Source organism: Neopsephotus bourkii, unplaced genomic scaffold, assembly GCF_033783945.1.
Source record: "Neopsephotus bourkii isolate Nb327-2 ecotype Australia unplaced genomic scaffold, CSIRO-AGI_Nbou_v1 NB_1615, whole genome shotgun sequence".
Lineage (NCBI taxonomy): Eukaryota > Metazoa > Chordata > Aves > Psittaciformes > Psittacidae > Neopsephotus > Neopsephotus bourkii.
Window position 1 is genome coordinate 655664 of NW_026902090.1, and position 18697 is coordinate 674360.

Below are 18697 nucleotides of genomic sequence, written 5' to 3' on the forward strand. Positions count from 1 at the left end.
CGGGAGAGGGGCGGCGTCGAGGGCAGGAGCAGCCGGGGCGCGCCGAGGCGCTACCGGAGGTGTAATAAAGTTGGGCTGTCAAACGCGCCGGTGTCTTCTCTCCGCCACGGGCCGGGGCAGGGGCCGGCGGGGGGGAGCGGGCAGCCCCGACGCCGGTGACTGGGCTCCGCGGTGCGGTGCCGCGCCGGTGGCTGGGCTCCGCGGTGCGGTGCCGCACCGGTGGTTGGGGTGCAGTGCAGTGCCGCGCCGGGCCGCTGGGGGCGCTGCGGGTGAGGCGGTCACGCGCGCGGAGCAGGAAGCGGAGCGGGGCGGGTGGAGCTGCGCGGTCCCGGTGCCCCTCCGCCGCCTCGGCTGCTGCTGCTGGCCGGACCGGGCCGGGCCATGCGGTGCGTCCTGATCGCCAGCACCGCGGCCGAGCTACTCTTCTACTGGGCTGATGCCGCCTTCCTCCGCCGGCTGCGGCCGCCGCACGGCGGGCAGGTGGGGCGGGACGGGGCGGGTGCGGGAGTGGCGTGGAGGGGGTGCGTGGTGCGCGGCCGCTGACCCGAGAGCTTGTGCCCCAGGGTCCGGCGCTGGAGGACAGCCTCAACACCCTCTTCGCCCCCCTCATCATCTCCTGCACGGCTCTGCTGGAGAAGCTCGCCGATACCTACACTTGTTTTGCGACCGAGCGCGGGCGGCACCTCCACGTCCTGCACATGGTAGGACGGGCACCGGGAACCGGGGACCGGAGCGTCCCAGCCGTCCCCGACCTAACCCCGCTGGCGGTTGCAGTTCGGGGACTGCCTGTACATCGCAGTGAACGGCGACGGGACGGAGAGCGAGGATGACCTGCGCCGGACGCTGTTCGTGCTGCGGCGCTTGGTGGAGGTCCACTGCGGCCTCGTCACGCTCGATTCCCACCTCCTCCGCAAGGAGTGAGTGGGCATGGGCTGGCCCCCCGGGGTTGAGGGGCAGCTGCCTTCATAGAGCCCAGGGGGAGGTGGGATCAGGTGTCTCCAAGCTGAGACCCCCCCTTTGCATCAGGACCCCCTGCGTGCTGGGCTGCAGCTGGGTCTTGTCTTAGGGTGCCCGTCCCCCCGCAGGGAGGTGACAGCCGTCTCTCAGCTCGCTCTCTGTGGCTGTTCCAGGTTGCGACCGGCCGATTCGGAGCAGCGGGAGCGTGTCTGGAGCCTGCTGCGCGGCCTGCTGGAGACCTACAGCCGCCTGCGGGAGGAGGACCAGAGCTTTGCGGTGGAGGTACCGTGCCCTGGGGTGTCCATCGCCTTGGGGCATCCCAGGGGTCTTGGGATGTGGGGAGCAGCGTTTGGCCAGGGACTTTGGGGGAGCTCCCTGGAGCAGTGGAAGCTCTGACCTGCCCCCAGGGCAGTGTGGCTGGGTCTGGGGGGGGGCTCAGCATCTTTCCCCCCTCCCTGCATCCCAGGCCGTGGAACGGCTGATCCACCCTCAGCTGTGCGAGCAGTGCATCGAGTTCCTGGAGCAGCAGGTGGTGCAGTACATCAACTCCAGCCCTGAGCGCGGTGGGGATGAGGTGTGCCATGCCTTCCTCCTGGTGCACACCAAGCTGCTGGCCTTCTACTCCAGGTGTGCCGGGCTCCACCACCCTCCCTTGGCAGCCACTGTCCCTCGCAGCTCATCTTTCCCTTCTCTGTTCTGCAGCCGCAACACCAGTTCCATCCGCCCCGCTGACCTGCTCATCCTCATCCTCCTAGTGCAGGACCTGTACCCCAGCCAGAGCATCGAGGAGGAGCTCAGCCCCCAGGTGCTCCAGAGCAGGGTGTGGGGCACAGTGGGTCAGGATGCCCCCATAAGGTGATGTCTTGGAGGGCTTAAGTTTTTCGCTCTTTTTGGAAGCCCACAGCGGAGAAGGTGCTCCCCCAGGGACCCCAGAGAAGTGAGAGCATTCCAGTGAGCAGCCCTGGCTCCCATGGAGCTGCAGAGAAGGACTCAGATGACCAGGTGAGTCCCTGGCATGGGGACCTGCAGGCTGGGCTGTGCATCACTCCCATTGCTGACCCAGCCATTCCCGCTAGCAGGACACAGATGATCTCTCTGTCCCTGAGGTCTACTATACCCCTGAGCCTTCTCCAGGCAGGCACAGCACAGGTGAGTGCCCAGCAGGGTAGCAGCCCCCTCCCTGCATGTGGGGCTGGCAGGGAGAGCAACCTGCCGTGCTCCCTGCAGGCAGTGAGAGCTGGTCAGAGGGCACTGAGATGCTGAGCACCGGGGAGGTGGATGCTGCAGATGTCCAGGTGAGCAAGGGGTCCTGCAGTCCCTCCTAGCCTGTCCTGGTGCTCTCTGTGGTCCCTGTTCCTTGCCACTTGTCACACAGAGCTGTGTACTGCACTGTGGGTGCCCCCAGCTCTAGGGTTAGGGGGATGCCCTGTGTCTGCCACACTGTGTGTAACTGTGACAGCTCTGACCACTCTCTCTGAGGCACTGCTTACAGTCTCTGTGTCCAGAAGTGTCAGTGCAAAGGGGCTGGGGCTCTCTCAGAGCAGTCTGGTGTCTCCCTCTGCTGCCTCTGGGCTTTCTGGGCTGCTTCCCTGACAGATGCCACAGGGCCTCACACACTCTGTGCAAGCAACTGCGAGCCTCAGCAGAAGGCATTTGCAGCCTGGTTTTGCAAGCAGCTTACTCACTACTTGCTGCTCTTCTGGGGCCCCTGGGCACTTTGCTCACTGCTGATCTTTCGTCACGTGGCCTCTCCAGCTCCCTTGGTTAAGTCATGCCTGTCTGCAGCTTTCAGGGCATTGCTGCGGGCTGTCTCATCTCTTCGGGGGCTGAGCATCTCCTTTCTCTCCCTAGATGGCGGAGGACTTGCTCCAGACCTTGGGGCCTCTGGTCCCTGAAGCTTCAAACCCCAGGAGGATCTTCCTGGATGCCAACCTGCGGGAAGGTTACTGCCCCTTGCTGCCACACACCATGCACTGCCTCCCGCTCTGGCCGGGCATCTCCCTCATCCTCCTGACCAAGGTTAGCTCACTCTAAGGCGAGGGATGTGACGCTGCGCTGGGTCCTGGCTCACCCACATCTCCCTTCCCCAGCAGGGCCCCATGACCCAGGTGGCCATCACCTTGTACCAGCTGCTGGATGGTTTCTTGGTGCTGGAGAAGAAGCTGGAAGAGGGGCCGGAGGCAGGAGCCCCACGCTCCTACCCATTTGTGGCTGAGCTGCGGCAGCGCATGGATAAGTTTGTGAAGAAGCTGAGCGGGCAGGACATCCAGGTGCGAGTGGGGACGTGCGGACCCCATGCTGCTGTCCCCACTGCCTGATGCTGAGCCTGGTCTCTCTCTAGTTGCAGAACACCTGGGTAGACTTCAAAAATAAGATGTTTTCCCGGACCGAGCCTGGAAGCTGCCTGGAGTGAGTATGGGATAGCTAGGGAAAGCCTCCAGGGCAGGCTGGGGGCAGCGTGGCTGTCCCTGCGGTGCTGGAGACCATGGGGCCAAACTCAGCAGCATCCGTGTCTGCGTGCTCAGGCTGCTGCAGGCAGTGTCCAACATGAAGCAGCAGCTCTGCTCCGTGTACCGCCAGCTCTTCCTGACTTCTGCCAGCCACAGCTTGTCCCAGGGGCTGCGGGACCGTGCCCAGAAGCTGATGAAGTGAGTGCATGGGGTGGCCAGCATCCCCAGGGAGCTGCCACACACCCAGCTCTGCTGGGGCTTGGCGGGTCCTGGCCTCCCACTGTGCTGCTTCTTGGCAGGGAGAAGCTGCTGGACTGGCGGGACTTTCTGCTGGTGAAGAGCAGGCGCAATATCACCATGGTGTCATACCCATCCCTGCCCGGCGAGGAGGGGTCCCCAGGGGGGTAGCAGAGGTGGGAGCGAGACAATGTACCCCCATCACTGGGCTCAAGGGGAGGAGTGTGGTAGGCGAAGGGGCTGTCCTGGGGGGGCACCAAAGTCGTTGGACACCCTTAACCAACCCCACGTACCTGGAGGACTTTCCTGGCCTGGTGCACTTCATCTACGTGGACCGCACATCTGGGCAGATGATGGCACCATCACTCAGCATCACGGAGAAGTCCAGCTCAGAGCTGGGCAAGGGCCCTCTGGCCGCCTTCATCAAGAGGAAGGTACTGCTTGTGGGGCTAAGGGTGGGATGGGGGAGCCCAGGAGGAGGTGATGGTTGGAGGGTTTTCTGCTCGGGTTTCAGGTGCCCCTTGTCCCCCAGGTCTGGTCCCTAATCACACTGGCCCGGCGATACCTACAGAAGGGCTACACGACGCTCATGCTGCAGGATGGCGACTACTGCTGCTCCTACTTCCTCTGGTTTGAGAACGAGCTGGTATGTGGGGTCAGATAAGGGCTGAGCCTCTCTTCCCCAGCACCTTCTCAGGGCAGGGCTGTAGGCACAGTTGGCTTCAGCTCTCGGCAGTCTCTTGCCTGCTCCTGCCCTCGCCTGTCGTCTCTCCCCAGGGCTACAAGCTGGAAGTGATGGAAGTGCCAGTTCTCTCCGATGATTCTGCTCCCATTGGGATGCTGGCAGGAGACTACTACAGGTGAGCGGTCCCTAGCCATGTTGCTTGGTACCAGCGCCTGAGGCTGTTAGTGATGCTGTTCACACTGGGATGTCACTGCAGGATGGTACCAGTGCTGTGGTGCCACCAGCCCATCTCCCGAGCCTGGTGCAGGGGTCCTGTCAGTAGACAGGCACTGTGTCCTTGCCTTCCTTTCTAAGGGGAAGGTGGTTAGAAAGGGGGTACTAGTGTGCACTGTACCTGCTGAGCCCCCCGTCTTCTCTCCAGGAAGCTGCTGCGTTACTATAGCAAGAACCACCAGGCAGAAGTGGTGAAGTGCTACGAGCTGCTGACTGTGCACCTCGGCATCATCCCCTCCGAGCTCGTGGTCCAGCAGGCCTGCGACTTGGCCCGGCGCCTCTGGGAGCCCTCCCGCATCCCCCTGCTCTGAGCTGCCTCCAGCCACCTTGGGCCAGGATTAAAGCAGGGCTGTGGGTGTTCCCGATGCATGGGCTGCTTTCTCAGTGTCTGTGCTGTTGGCTCTACCTTCCCCTCCTTCAGCCCAGCTCCCCATGCGCTTCGCTGGCACCCAGCAGCCTTCAGGGACAGGCGGAGAGCGGGGCTGAGAGGTTGTTGGCAAATCACCATCTTGCTGAAAAGTGTGTTTCCAAAGAAGGATTTATAGCAGTAGCTTGGCATCGCTGACAGGCGTTGGCTAGAGAAGAAAACAGCGTAGCCAGACCTGTGTGGATGAATGGCCCATGGTGCACCCCCTCTCCTCTCTCCCCAGATGTGGGGTGCAGGGCCCTCGAAGGGTTGGGAAGGGTTGGGGAGGTGCAGACCTGGGCTCCCAGGCATCACTTGGCCATAGAGCCAAGCCCAGCTGTGAAGAGGGGCTGAGGTAGCTCATGTGTCTCCCAGGTACCTCTGCAAACCCATTGGGCACAGCTCGGGATGGGGTCAGCCCCAAAGGACTCTGGCAGAGGCTGCCCCTTGTCATTCCATGCTGCTCACTAGGGCTGGGTACAGCAGTTCAGGGAGCACTGGACCATGTCAGGGCCTTTGCCCCATCCTGTTGGGCAGGAATTTTCCTTACTGAGCAACAGCACTGGGTTGGGGCCAAGCACACCCCTTTTCCTGCTGCTCTCAGGGCTGTACTTTGGGCTTACTACTTGAGGGGGACTAAGTTCCCCTTATCCTGCAGTGCTTTTTAGCCCATCACACCTAACACTTGTTCCTGGAGCAGGTCAGGGGATGGGGAGCTCTCAGGCCCCCGCCTCCAAGCCCATCACCTTCCTGTGTACAGACTGGGGAAGGTGCTGGGCAGTCTTTAAGGACCACCTTCCACCTCCTCAGCGCTGGGGCTGGCCTGCACCCCCCTGCACGCCCTCAGCAGATCTCTGCTGGAATCAGCGCCTTGCCACAGGCAGCACCAGTGGGGCAGCGGTCAGTGCGTGGCCCTGTCCTGAGCAGGCTCCTGCAAGCCCCGGGAGGCAGCTTCCGTCCCCGACTGCTGCCGTCCTCGTCCCCGTCCCCCCCTCCCCGTGCCCGGAAGCCCTGGGAAAAGTTCCGCTGTGGAAGCAAAGTCCGTGCTGGCGGTCGCAGCCATGGCCGGGCACTGGGCAGCACTGGGCAGGGGCTGCGCTGCCCGCGGGCTGCGGGGCTGGCTCCTTTCCCCAGCGCGGCGGGCCCATGCGGGGGCTGCAGAGCGGCTGCAGCGGGAGTACGATGCGGTGGTGATCGGGGCAGGTAATGCAGGGCGAGGGAGCCAGTGATGGGCAGTGGGGAGCCGGTGGGGACGCCAAGCCAACCCTCCCCTCACTGCAGGCAGGAGGGTGATGGCCGGATGGGGATCACAGCGGTGCAGGGCACCAACACTGGGCTCACCTCACCTCATTCTTTTCCTTGCAGGGCACAATGGGCTGGTGGCAGTGAGTACCAAGAGCACAGTGGTGCTGTCTCTCCCCCATCCCTGGGGATAGCCGAGGAGCAGGGAGGGTGTTGGTGGCGGTGTCCATGGCGCTGGGAAGCAGGGCCGTCCCTGATGAGAGGATGATGGGGCTGACAAGGACATATCCCACCGGGAGGGATGGGCAGGGTGATGCCGTGTTCCCTGCAGGCAGCCTACCTGCAGCGGGCAGGGCTGCGCACGGCTGTGCTGGAGAAACGCCATGTGCTGGGCGGTGCGGCTGTCACAGAGGAGATTGTGCCAGGTACCCCTCCCTGTGTGTCCCCTGTCCCCACACCCCCGGCCAGCCCTGCACATGGGCACCCCCCGCTGCCACACAACTTTCAGGCTTCAAGTTTTCCCGGGCATCCTACCTGCTCAGCCTGCTGCGGCCGCAGATCTACACTGAGCTGGAGCTGCAGGTACCGGCACCCATCCCTCGCTGGCTGCTGGCTCCCCCCGGCACACTGACAGGGTGAGCCCGCTGCCAGGCTGTCCCCGCACCGTGGGTCCTGCCATGGCTGTCTTGCAGCGACATGGTCTGAGGGTGCTCCCACGGGACCCCTACTCCTTTACCCCGCTGCTGGAGGACAGGAGCCCCCCCCGCTCCCTCCTGCTGGGAAACAACAGGGCCCAGACCCAGCAGCAGATCGCTCAGTTCTCCCAGAAGGATGCCCAGGTACTACTTGGGGAGAGGCACCCAGTATGGCAAAGCCTCTGAAGGGGCTGCCCTGCCCATGGGGCGGCAGGGTATCCATCGCACCCACCATGGCGCAGTCCCCATAGTCCCCCTCCATCCCCTTTCAGGCTTACCCTGAATATGAGGCATTCATGGAGAGTTTAGTGTCAGCCCTTGACCCGCTGCTGGATGCTGCCCCAGTGGATACAGCTGCCCTGGGGCAGGGCTCCCTGCTCCAGCAGCTCAGTGCTCTGCGATCCCTGTGGCCCCTGCTGCGGGCAGGTACATCTGGGGTGCTGGAAGACGCGATGGCTGCTCTTCCCCAGGGCACAGGCTCCTCAGGAGCCCCAGCTGGGGGCTTGGTCCTGCTGCCTGACCCCCAGACCCAGCTGGGCATGGGCAGCTTGCCCTAGCACATGGATGCAGGTCTCACACTACCTCTTACCCCCAGGGCTGGCGCTGGGGCGGCAGCTGCCCCGCTATTACGAGGTGCTCACAGCCCCTATCTCCAAGGTGAGTGCTGGCAGTGTCAGTGTGGAGGCACCAGCTGCCTCGCTGCCTGCCTGCAAGGGTGCTGCGGAGCCCCCAGCCCCAAACCTGATGCTCTCTTTTATTCCTGGCCCAGATCCTGGATCAGTGGTTTGAGTCGGAGCCCTTGAAGGCAACTCTGGCTACTGATGCGGTGATTGGAGCCATGGCTAGCCCCCACACCCCGGGCAGTGGGTGAGGGTCCTTTCCCCCTCATGTCAGCAGCTCCTTGGCTCTGCTGCAGCCCAGTACCCTATGCCCTCCCCAGCTGCCCATCCCTCCCATTGCCTGCTCAGCCTTGCCTGGATGGCTCAGGGGCTGGGGCTGGGCAAGGGGCTGCTCCCCATCCCTGCTGTATGGCTCTCCTGAGTGGTCCTCACCACCCCCTTTGCTGTTTGAACACCTCTGTCCCCAGATCAGGTCAAGTCCTGACCAGTGGGTGCTGCCTGTAACTGAGCTGGCACCCCATAAGCTGGCATGGTCCCATCTGTGGGGGCTGTGGCACCATCCTCACTGTGCCCATGCAGGGGACAGACCTGTCACGTTGGCTAACAAGGGGTCCTGCCACCACAGGTACGTGCTCTTGCACCATGTGATGGGTGAGCTGGAGGGACGGCGGGGGGCCTGGGGCTACGTGTCCGGTGGGATGGGAGCCCTGTCCCAAGCCATTGCCAGTGCAGCAGCTGCCAGGGGAGCCCACATTTTTGCTGAGAAGGTACGGGGTGCCTGGGGAGCAGCCTGCAGGCACTGGGGATGCTCATGGTGAACTCCTGTCACCTCTGCCCGCCCAGGCTGTGTCCCATGTGCTGCTGGGCAGGGATGGGCAGGCGCAGGGCGTTGTGCTGCAGGATGGGATGGAGGTGAGGAGCAAACTGGTGCTGTCCAATGCCTCACCCCAGATCACCTTCCTGGAGCTCATCCCCCAGGTACGGGGTGCAGCAGGCTGGTGGGGGCTTGGCACGGCAGTGTCCCCTGGCCACACCACCCCTCACCACCAGCCTTTGTACCGGCATCTCCCACCCCAGGAGCAGCTGCCCAAGGATTTTGTCCGGCGGATCCAGCAGGTTGACACGCGCTCCCCAGTCACCAAGATCAATGGTAGGGTCACCCCTGCCGCTGTCCCTGCTGGAGGGACACTGGCTGCAGGCTCAGCAAGAGGCTGCACCCCACTTCCCCTTTCCCACCACCCATTCCCAGTGGCGGTGGATCGGCTGCCCAGCTTCCTGGCTGCCCCCAATGCCCGCGATGGCCAGCCCCTGCCCCACCACCAGTGCTCCATCCATCTCAACTGTGAGGACACCCACCTCCTGCACCAGGCCTTCACTGAGGCCACCCATGGGCACCCCTCCAGCAGGTAGGAGCCCACACCAGCACACCATGCTGCACCAGGGGCAGGGAAGGGGCTGGGTCTCCTGCCTGCCTGGCTCATGTCCTGCTTCCCCAGGCCCATGATCGAGCTCTGCATCCCCTCAGTGCTGGATCCAGGCCTGGCCCCACAGGGCTGCCATGTTGTGTCCCTCTTCACCCAGTACACCCCCTCCATGCTGGCAGGTGGGAGGCACTGGGATGAGCAGGCCAGAAATGCATATGCAGACACAGGTATGTAATACATACATGGACCCAGGTAACACCAGCAGTGCTGGTCCCTTCCTGGGGTTAGAGCTGCCCTGGAGCTGCTCAGGTGCTGGCCACCATCTCCTTGCCCACCCCTCCATCCCTTTCTAGTGTTTGACTGCATTGAAGCCTATGCCCCAGGGTTCAAGGCATCCGTCATCGGCAGAGACATCTTGACACCACCTGACCTGGAGAGGATCTTTGGGCTGCCTGGTGGGGTAGGTACCATGCTGTCTTAGCTCTGAGCATCACTCTGGTGCCTGTTCCAGTGCGCACACAGCCCTGGACCGGGCATAGCCAGCTCACATAGAGGTCTCGTTGCAGAACATCTTCCATGGAGGGATGTCTCTGGACCAGCTGTACTTCGCCCGGCCAGCACCATCCTACTCAGGCTACCGGTCCCCAGTTCCTGGCTTGTATCTATGTGGAAGTGGAGCCCATCCTGGTGAGCAGTGCTGGGAGCCAGGACCTTACTGGGGAGCTGCAGAAGGGGGGTGGGGGTGTGTGGAAGAGATGCAAAGGCATCATGATGGGGAGTGTGTCCATCACCCTCTCTGCCCTCTCAGGGTCAGGAAGATGGGGCAGCTCTGCTGGTGCAGCCCTGCACCCCATCTGAGTCTGGAGCTGCCCATTTCTGCTCTCTGCAGGAGGAGGAGTGATGGGAGCTGCAGGACGCAACGCTGCCCATGTGGCCCTCCAGGACTTTAGGCACCTGTGATGGCAATGATGACACCAGCTTCACCTATACAGGGCTGTGGCTGCAGTGAGCCATGTTGATCCCATGCAGGGCCCTGCCCATCCACAGCTTGCTTCCCAGGCACCACAGGACAGCAGCAGCCTCCGAGAGCTTTGTGGAGGTGAAGGCTGGCAGGTCCCATGTGCTGCCAGCACCTTGAACACATAGCTACTCCCAGCACTCCGCAGTCCAGCCTTACCTGGGTGACTCCTGGGCACTGAGCATCACTCAGCCCCTGCCTATAGCTGTGGAAATAAACCCTGGTTCAGGCGCTGTCCTGAGCACTCTTGCTGTCATTTTGCAGCTCCTAGTGCCTGGCAATGCAGCCCTGGGTGAGCTGTCAGAGATGGGCATGTCCTACAGCAGCAAATGGGGACAACCAGCTCCTCACCCTCTTCCCTCACCAATGCAGGCTCAGGAGCATGTAGGGCTCTGGTTGGAGCCACCCACACCCAGGCTGGGCTGGACCACCCCAAGGTACCCAGAACAAGTGGGGAACCAGGTTGGTTCTTGAGACCTGCTTTGCTGCCTGGAGCCACCAGCAGCTCAAAACACTGCAGTAGCCAGCACTGGCAGCTCCCCCCACACGCCCCACACCCCCATTCCTGCTGGGAACTGCCTGCACGTGTTCCATCCCTAGGGAAGATGCTCCGTGCATCCCAGTGGCTCTCGCTGGCGCAGGGTGTGCCCCTCTCCCGGGCTGCTGCCGGGAGCCGCTCGCTGCAGATTACAGAGCTCACATCCTCTCCCTGCCCTCTTCCTCCCCTGGACAATGCTCCCGATTCAGGCGCCCGCCTCGCCTCCCGCCGGACCCTAAATACAGCGCTTCCAGGCTGAGCTGTTGCACCTGAGCTGCCTGAATCAATATTGACCGGCCAGGAATAGTCCCGCAGCCCTCTGAGAATAGCCCCGCACCCACACACACACCACCCCTCCCACCCCCCCTCCCCGCTGCCCACAGCTTCCCGCACGGGGCTGCCCTGCTGCTGGGGTGCCGGCACTCGCTGAGCCCCGAAGGGTGGCAGCAGCAGGCGTGACAGTGCAGGGGGTCACCTCCACGGGGACACTGAGCAGCAGGACACGGTGTCCCCGGTGCTGCGGGTTGAGGCTGGCAGGTCCCATCTGTGGGGGAGACCACCGGACCCCCTGTTGTCCCCATGAACAGAGGTAGAGCTGGGAGCGGGACCCAGCACCACCCTGCCTTGCACCCCTGTCGGCATCTGCCCTGGGGGGCCTTTGGGCAGGCTTCTCACCTCACACTGGAGTAATTGAGCTCAAAAGCGTCGAGACACACGAGTGAGTCACGGGTTACACAGCTGGCCACAGCCCTGCCCTTCCCAAGGGCTTTCCGTGCCCCAATGTCGGGGTGGGCCACGGACCCCTGCCCCAAGAGAGGCTCCAGCATGTCCCTGAACCCAGCTAGAGCACAGGGATGAGTGTGCCCCCCGAGGGGGTTCCCGGGCCGTGCACCCCTGCACACGCAGAGATGCTGGAGGCTCCCGTGGGACGTGGCGATGAGCTCACGGGCTATTCCCGGCCAGCTGTGTTGATCCTGGCTCCTCCCGGCAGGAACCGGCTGCCTCGACTCCAAACAAACAGCCCGGTGGCCACCGGCACATTCCTGGCCGATCCCTGGCCACGGCAAGGGCACAGGGCTTCCTGTTTATCCCCGTCCCATGGCGTGGCACGGCGGGCTCTGTGGGGACTGGCAGCACCCCAAGCCGGAGGTTGCTCCTGGGGCAGGTCAGGGAGGACATCCCCCATCTCCATGTCCCACGGCTGTGCCTGGAGTCCCCCACAACCAGCCCTGCTCAGGGATGGCTCAGGTGATGCCCTGAGCCCTTGGAGGACCGTGCTCTAGGCTCCCGGTGCTACCCCACAGCCTTCCCTGGTCTATGTGTCCCCCAAGTCCTGGGTCCATTGCAGCAGCTTCAGGCCACTGCTTGAGTTGCTGCGTGGGGTGGGAAGGGGCAGGGGGTGTCCTTTTGGGGTACCCCAAGTGTGGCAGTGTCCTCTGCCTGGATGGGGACCAGCCCCACCGTACAGCAGTGCTGGGCATGGGGGGGGTGGGGAGCATCCCTGACTGGGGGGCATTGGGCTTATTTTAGGGGAGGTTTTCCAGGCTCCCGGCAGGTAGGGGCTATCCCAGGGATGCTTGGACCCCCCCGAGGTGGTGGGGGAGAGAGAGGGGTTGGGGCAGGTTTTCCCCAGGGTGGCAGATGGGGACAGAGGGAGGCAGGGTGCAGGGCTGGGCTGCAGGCACCGTGCGGGGGGGCCGGGGCCGGCCTGGGCAGCGTGGGCTCCCCCGGTGCGTCCCACCCCGCCGCACCATAAAAGCGGCGGCAGGCGGTGCTCGGCAGCAGGAGCTGTTGGAAGCCGGCGGAGCTTCCCCTCAGCATCGCCTGCCCCACGCTGCTGCCCGACCCGCACCGGCAGCCCCGGCCACGGTGAGCGCTGCGGGTGGCTCCGGCGAGGGATTCGGGCACCTGGAGGGAGGGTGAGCAACCCCACTAGTGGGGATGCGGGGAGAGGTGGGGTGATGGGGAACAGGGGCTGTGTACAGGATGGGGAGGGGACTCTGGTGGTCAGGTGGGGGATAAAAGGGGGCTCTGTGGGTCCCCGAAGCGTGGGGCAGGCAGGAAGCAACAGGCGCCCGGGTGGTGTTCATGGCGCAGTGGGTGCCTGGAAGGGCTGTGCCACAGTTGGGTACCCCCAGTGAGGGGCAGGTGAGTGTGGGGCTGGGGCAGAGCCTCGGGATGGGGGATGCTGTGAGCTGTGGGATGCTGTGAGTTGTGCATGGCAGGGACCAGCTCCTGCGTCCCCCACAGAGCAAGGACAAAGATGTCACTGCCATGCAAAGGGGTATGATATCCCTCAAATGATGAGGCACAGGGTGGCTGCAGCAGCACCCCTCACCCTGCCGCGGTCCCCAAGTGCTCAGTGTCGGGCTGTCTGCAGGCATCCCATCCCCAGAAGCACGATGGTGATGCCAGCTAGCGCCAGCCTCCTCCTGCTGGTGCTGGTGCTGCTGCTGTGCTGGGTGGCCCCCAGCAAGCAGGAGCCAGCGCCGGTGCAGCTGCGGCTGGCGGGGCCCCGAGGCCCGGCCGGGGAGGGACGGCTGGAGGTGCTGTACCAGGGGCGCTGGGGCACCGTCTGCGACGATGGCTTTGACTTCCATGTGGCCACCGTCGCCTGCCGGCAGCTGGGCTACACCGCGGCCATCACCTGGACCCATAGTGCCACCTACGGCCAAGGGGAAGGTAGGGGGCAGGTGGGGAATGGGGGGGACAAGGGGTCTTGGCAAGTGTGGTGTGCTTAATGCTGGTGTGGGGAGCCTGCCTGGGAAGCTGCAGGTGTGGGCAGCTGCGGGTGTGGGCAGCGTGGATGGATGCAGCCCATGGTGATGGGGAAGGAGATGGGGTCCCCCCAGTGGTGACCCCATCCCTGCCATGTGTGCCCCAGGCCCCATCTGGCTGGACAATGTGCGGTGTGGGGGTAGCGAGAGCTCCCTGGCAGAGTGTGTTCACAACGGGTGGGGCACCAGCGACTGCCACCACGGTGAGGATGCCGGCGTGGTGTGCTCGGGACAGCGCGGGCCCAGCGGCTCCCCCCAGGCCATCTCCTCTGGTCACCTGGGAGAGGTCAGTGGGGGGCATGGGGCTCTCCTATGCCCCATAGGGCACACCAGGGGGACTGGAGCAGGTCCCTCTGACCCGTCCCCGTGTCCCCATCCTGAACACACTGCCCCTGATGCTGGAGCCCCCGCAGCCACCCCTGTTCCCACTGCAGCAGGTGCGAGGGCTGAGCCTGGAGGAGGTGCAGCTCAAGCCCATCCTGGCGCGGGCCAAGCTGAGCATGCCGGTGACGGAGGGTGCCGTGGAGGTGAAGCACAACGGGCGCTGGAGGCAGGTGTGCGATGCTGGATGGACCAGGAACAACAGCCGTGTGGTCTGCGGGATGCTGGGCTTCCCCCGGGAGAAGCACCTCGACACCAGCTTCTACCGGTAAGGGGTGCAGGGGCCCACATTGCAGCCATAGGGGATGTGGGGCAGGGCGCCTGGTTGGATGCACTGTGGGACAGGAGACCAAGGGAGGTGTTGGAGGGGGATGCACACATGGGTGGGGGTACTGATACGGCCTGGCCATGCCTGGGTCCCCTTCTTGGGGCCTGGATGAGGGGCAGAGCTTGGTGCTGTGGAGATGGTCACCAGCCATGGCCAGCACATCATGGGTGCAGGAGAGGAGAGGCAAGTGGCCCTGGGCCCCTCCGCCCCTGCCTCCGTCTGGGGCTATAAATACAACCCATAATGAGCCCCTGCTGATGCCAGGAGTCGCGCAGTCCCGCCGGGGCACACGGCACAGCACGGCACGGTAATTGCCACTGGGGAGAGGACCTGTCCTCATCCTGCTGTGCCGTGGGAGGACCTCACGGCTCCAGCTCCTGCCATGGGGTGCTGGGATGATGACAGGATGGGGGATCTGGAGCCCTGCAGCTTCCGCATGGCCTCCCTGACCTGCTGGCTCTGTGTACCCACAGGAAGCTCTGGAACAAGAAGCTGAAGGACCCCAAGTCCCGGTAGGGTTCAGCCTGGGTGTGACTGTTGGGCAGGGGACAGCCTGGGGCACCCAAGCTGACAGCAGACCCTGCTCCTCTCCCTTGGCAGCCTGAAGACCCTCAGCCAGAAAAACAGCTTCTGGGTGCACAGGGTGCGATGCCGGGGCACGGAGCCCCATCTGTCCCGCTGCCCCACGGAGGTGTCCCCGCCAGCCCCCCACCAGCACGCCTGTCCCCACGGCATGCATGCCATCGTCAGCTGCCTGCCCGGCCCTGCCTTCCGGAAGGGCACAGACAAGGGCAGGAGCAAGACTCCCCCAGGAAAGGTGAGCCCCAGCATAACCCCATCCTGCCGATGGATGGTCCTGGAGCCGGGCAGCACCCAGCGCCCCATTGCACAGGTGGGGGGCCATGCCTTGGAGCCGCTGACTGGCTGTTCCCCGTGCCCAGGTGCTGCCGGTGCGGCTGCGAGCAGGCACCCACGCCGGCGAGGGACGGGTGGAGGTGCTGCGCCATGGGCAGTGGGGCACTGTGTGTGACAAGCAGTGGGACCTGGCCGCGGCCAGCGTGGTGTGCCGGCAGCTGGGCTACGGGACGGCAAAGCAGGCCCTGCTGGGAGCCCAGATGGGCCAAGGTGAGAGGCAGCATGGCAGGGGCTCAGAGTGGCACTGGGCTTGGAGGGGCACAAAGGGGAAAGCCCCTGGTTTACTGGGTGCTGCTGGAGCACCCTGGGATGTCCACTGGGAGGGGTCTCCCCTGGCTGCTCCTGCTATGGGCAGCTCCATTCCCATAGGGAATGCACAGATGAGGGGAAGGAAGGTGAGGGTTCTCCCTGCTCCAGGATGAGCATGGGGACTTGACTATCCCTCTGACTCAGGCCTGGGGCCCATCCACATGAGCGAGGTACGGTGCACTGGCCATGAGCGCTCCCTGGGCGAGTGCCGCTTCCAGGATGCTGAACAGAGCGGGTGTCGGCATGAGGCTGATGCTGCCGTCCGCTGCCACGTCCCCAACACGGACTTCAAGAGCCAGGTGAGCCCCTGAGTCCTCCCCAGAGCCTGCAGAGCACCACTGCCCCCCAGGCTCTGTGCCTGGTGTGGGTGCTCAGAGCAGCATGAAGATGGGGGGTGGCAAAAGTGGCCCTGTAAGGAAAGGAGGAAGAGGAAGGCAGAGATGTTCACCTGGATGCATGGGGATGCCCGTCCCATTGAGCTGCTGGGTGGGGGATCTGGGGGCCTGCCCCACACTGCAGCTCAGCCCCTCTCCCCGCAGGTTCGTCTGGCCGGGGGCCGCAGCCCCGATGAGGGAGTTGTGGAAGTGCTGGTGCCGGTGCAGGGGCAGCTGCAGTGGGGCGCAGTGTGCGGTGCACAGTGGGGGCTCAACGAGGCCATGGTGGTCTGCAGGCAGCTGGGGCTGGGCTTTGCCAGCCATGCCCTCCAGGTGAGCGGGGTCCCAGCGGGGTCTGGGCTGCAAGGGGTCCTATGGGATGTGAGGTGTGGGCATGGGGTGGCCAGAAGCTCTGGGGCGGGACAGCCCCTGGTGGCAGTGCAGGGGAGGTGGGGTGGGTGCTGGCATGGATGCAAGAGCTGATCTGAGCACTGTGCTCCTCCTCTGCCCAGGAGACGTGGTATTGGGCAGGCAGCCCCGATGCCAGCCGGGTGGTGATGAGCGGGGTGCGCTGTGCCGGCACCGAGCTGGCCCTCCAGCAGTGCCAGCGCCATGGCCCCATCCACTGCCCCAGCGGCGGCGGGCGCTTCTCAGCGGGGGTCACCTGCACTGCCCGTGAGTACCGTGAGCCCATGGATTAATGCTGCTACGGGGCACCCCCTGCCCTGGCACGGAGAGATGGGGGTGCTCTGCAAGGTGGGGATTGTGTGCTCCATGCCTGCCAATGCTCTCCATGCCAGACGCCCCGGACCTGGTGATGAACGCCCAGCTCGTGCAGGAGACAGCCTACCTGGAGGACCGGCCACTGGAGCTGCTGTACTGTGCCCATGAGGAGCGCTGCCTCTCCCGCTCCGCCGACCACATGCAGTGGCCCTACGGCCATCGCCGCCTCCTCCGCTTCTCCTCCCAGATCCACAACCTGGGCAGAGCCGATTTCCGACCCAAGATGGGACGCCACGCCTGGACCTGGCACCAGTGCCACCGGTGAGTGTCCTGTGGGTAGCGGTTGGCAGGGAGCTGCCCCCTCCCCGAGCCAAGCAGGGCACACTGGCACCCATCCTGCAGAGGCTGACCCGCCCGGGGTAATGAGCAGCATCCGCACCAGCACTGTCATTACAGCTTTATTTGGCTTCAGGGCTGTAATTTGCTCAGAGCTATGGGTGCTGCCTGCTCCCAGCTGGGCGGCTGTGCCAGCCACGTGCTCCCCAGCCGGGCATCAGCCCCACGCTCATCCCCTGTCCCTGCAGGCATTTCCACAGCATCGAGGTCTTCACCCACTATGACCTTCTGACACTCAATGGTTCCAAGGTGGCTGAAGGGCACAAGGCCAGCTTTTGCCTGGAGGACACCAACTGCCCCGAGGGTAGGTGCCGGCCGCAGCGCTGCCAGCAAAGCCCCCATCCTGCTCCCCACAGGGGGCTCTGCTCCTGCCCTCCCTCACATCACCTCCCTGCCGCAGGGCTGCAGAGACGCTTTGCCTGCGCCAACTTTGGGGAGCAGGGGGTGAGCGTGGGGTGCTGGGACACCTACCGCCACGACATCGACTGCCAGTGGATCGACATCACCGATGTGCCACCTGGCAGCTACACCTTCCAGGTATGGGGATGGAGCTCAGCATGGAGCTCAGCATGGACACCACCGGCACCCCTCACCCTGTACATTGAGGTGCTGCTCTGCACCCCACCACGCACACTACAGCCCTGCCTGGCACAGCAGTGCTGCCCTTCACCCTCCCCAGGTGGTTGTGAACCCTAAGCACGAGGTGGCAGAGTCGGACTTCTCCAACAATGTGATGCGGTGCCAGTGCAAGTACGATGGGCAGCGTGTCTGGATGCACGGCTGCCACACAAGTATGGAGAGACGGGAGCGTAAGGGGCACGGCAGGTGGAGGGAGGAGATGGGGCTGGGGTACTGCAGGTCCCATGTCCCCCCACCACCAACCCATGCCGTTGATCTTCCCAGGTGATGCCTACGGTGCTGATGTCGTGAATGACCTGGAGCGACGGGAGCGCCTGGCCAACAACCTGGTGTAACCCCATGGCATTGGCACGCTCCCAGCAGTGTCGCAGGGCTGCCCAGCTCCCACACCCCAGCCCCTGTGCCCTGGCAGCACCAACACTGAGCTCAGGGACTCGAAGACTTTTGTATTTATTGATGCTGCTGCAGCGGATGGAGACAAGCACCAGGGCCGGTGGGGAGTGCCCGGGGGGGGTGCTCAGCCCCGCACCATCAGGACCTGCAAGAGGGGCCCAGGTACCACAGCAGCGCCCACCTTGGTGGCTCCGGTCCCCCCCCCCAGGATGACTACCTCAGCCTGCTGCCTCGGGACAGGCCCTGGCCACTGCCACCTGTGCACCAGTCCTGTCCTCAATAAAGGTGCTGTGCTATGGGAGATGGGGTATCCCCTTATCAACCCCAGCAGCCCCTGCTCCTTCCTCTGCGCTATTCCCCACCAGGACCATGAAGCCAGTCCCCAACCAGGATCAGCCCTGGTCCAGGTGATGTGTCCCTGCTCTGCCACCCAGAGCCACCAGCCCCCTTGCTGCCTGCATGTGGCTCGTGCCAAGCAGCCCTGGCTTGCCACCAGCAGTCCCCACCAGCCAGGGCACCCTGGCCCTGAACTGCCTGACCCCATGCACACAAGGGGATGTGGCCAGCCCTGCGGCAGCACGGGCCGGCAGCCAGCCCACCAGCCACTGCGGCTGCAGCCACCGTGCTGGGCTTTCCCAGGCTGCCCTGGCAGCTTCCCAGCCCTAGAGCGGGAATGGGGCCGCTCAGCCCCTTGGAGCCCTGGCTCCTGAGCACAGGGTGGGGATGCAGTGGACACCATGCCCCTGCTCTCAGCGTTTCTCTCCCCCCATGGTTCCTAGTTGGTTTTTTTAATGAAAGGAAATAAATGGAATATCAGCACCCCACGCTCTGTCCTGCCCGGCCTCCTGTGAGTCAGCTGCTGAGCACTGCCACCCCTTTCATTGCACACCTCTGCCCGTGCCATCTCACTGCCAGAC

General features: G+C 64.3%; 3 protein-coding genes across 9 annotated transcripts; all 3 read left to right on the forward strand.

The window, feature by feature from the left end:
- The first annotated feature begins 266 nt into the window (after positions 1 to 266).
- HPS1 (HPS1 biogenesis of lysosomal organelles complex 3 subunit 1) lies at positions 267 to 4966 on the forward strand. 7 transcript variants are annotated; one of them, XM_061372422.1, is made up of 18 exons: positions 267 to 480; positions 564 to 701; positions 775 to 917; positions 1131 to 1239; positions 1424 to 1584; positions 1660 to 1762; positions 1855 to 1959; positions 2037 to 2106; positions 2185 to 2252; positions 2809 to 2976; positions 3048 to 3227; positions 3299 to 3366; positions 3483 to 3605; positions 3707 to 3771; positions 3933 to 4078; positions 4159 to 4290; positions 4422 to 4504; positions 4751 to 4966. In XM_061372422.1, exons 1-18 carry the CDS (start codon positions 382 to 384, stop codon positions 4911 to 4913), a joined length of 2124 nt encoding a protein of 707 aa, XP_061228406.1. In that variant the 5' UTR covers positions 267 to 381; the 3' UTR covers positions 4914 to 4966. The 7 variants fall into 7 exon arrangements, 5 of the variants coding, with proteins under 5 accessions (XP_061228406.1, XP_061228409.1, XP_061228411.1 ...); XM_061372425.1 differs by having other exon boundaries at positions 4177 to 4290; XM_061372427.1 differs by having other exon boundaries at positions 3051 to 3227; positions 3707 to 3772; positions 3934 to 4078; positions 4177 to 4290.
- A 750-nt stretch (positions 4967 to 5716) lies between these two features.
- Positions 5717 to 10114, forward strand: PYROXD2 (pyridine nucleotide-disulphide oxidoreductase domain 2). Its single transcript, XM_061372385.1, is given in 18 exon segments — positions 5717 to 5778; positions 5936 to 6142; positions 6144 to 6211; positions 6374 to 6393; positions 6582 to 6675; positions 6759 to 6832; positions 6943 to 7089; positions 7218 to 7371; positions 7541 to 7602; positions 7715 to 7812; positions 8191 to 8332; positions 8409 to 8543; positions 8643 to 8715; positions 8815 to 8971; positions 9062 to 9216; positions 9343 to 9449; positions 9556 to 9676; positions 9879 to 10114. Coding segments are annotated over 18 exon segments (1947 nt in total). The 3' UTR covers positions 9950 to 10114.
- A 2100-nt stretch (positions 10115 to 12214) lies between these two features.
- Positions 12215 to 18193, forward strand: LOXL4 (lysyl oxidase like 4). Its single transcript, XM_061372429.1, has 15 exons — positions 12215 to 12414; positions 12926 to 13227; positions 13430 to 13608; positions 13757 to 13971; positions 14505 to 14543; positions 14632 to 14848; positions 14973 to 15156; positions 15400 to 15554; positions 15795 to 15962; positions 16142 to 16304; positions 16430 to 16673; positions 16937 to 17052; positions 17149 to 17285; positions 17428 to 17539; positions 17652 to 18193. The coding sequence occupies exons 2-15, from the start codon at positions 12948 to 12950 to the stop codon at positions 17720 to 17722; spliced, it is 2280 nt and encodes a 759-aa protein (XP_061228413.1). The 5' UTR covers positions 12215 to 12414; positions 12926 to 12947; the 3' UTR covers positions 17723 to 18193.
- Positions 18194 to 18697: the final 504 nt, after the last annotated feature.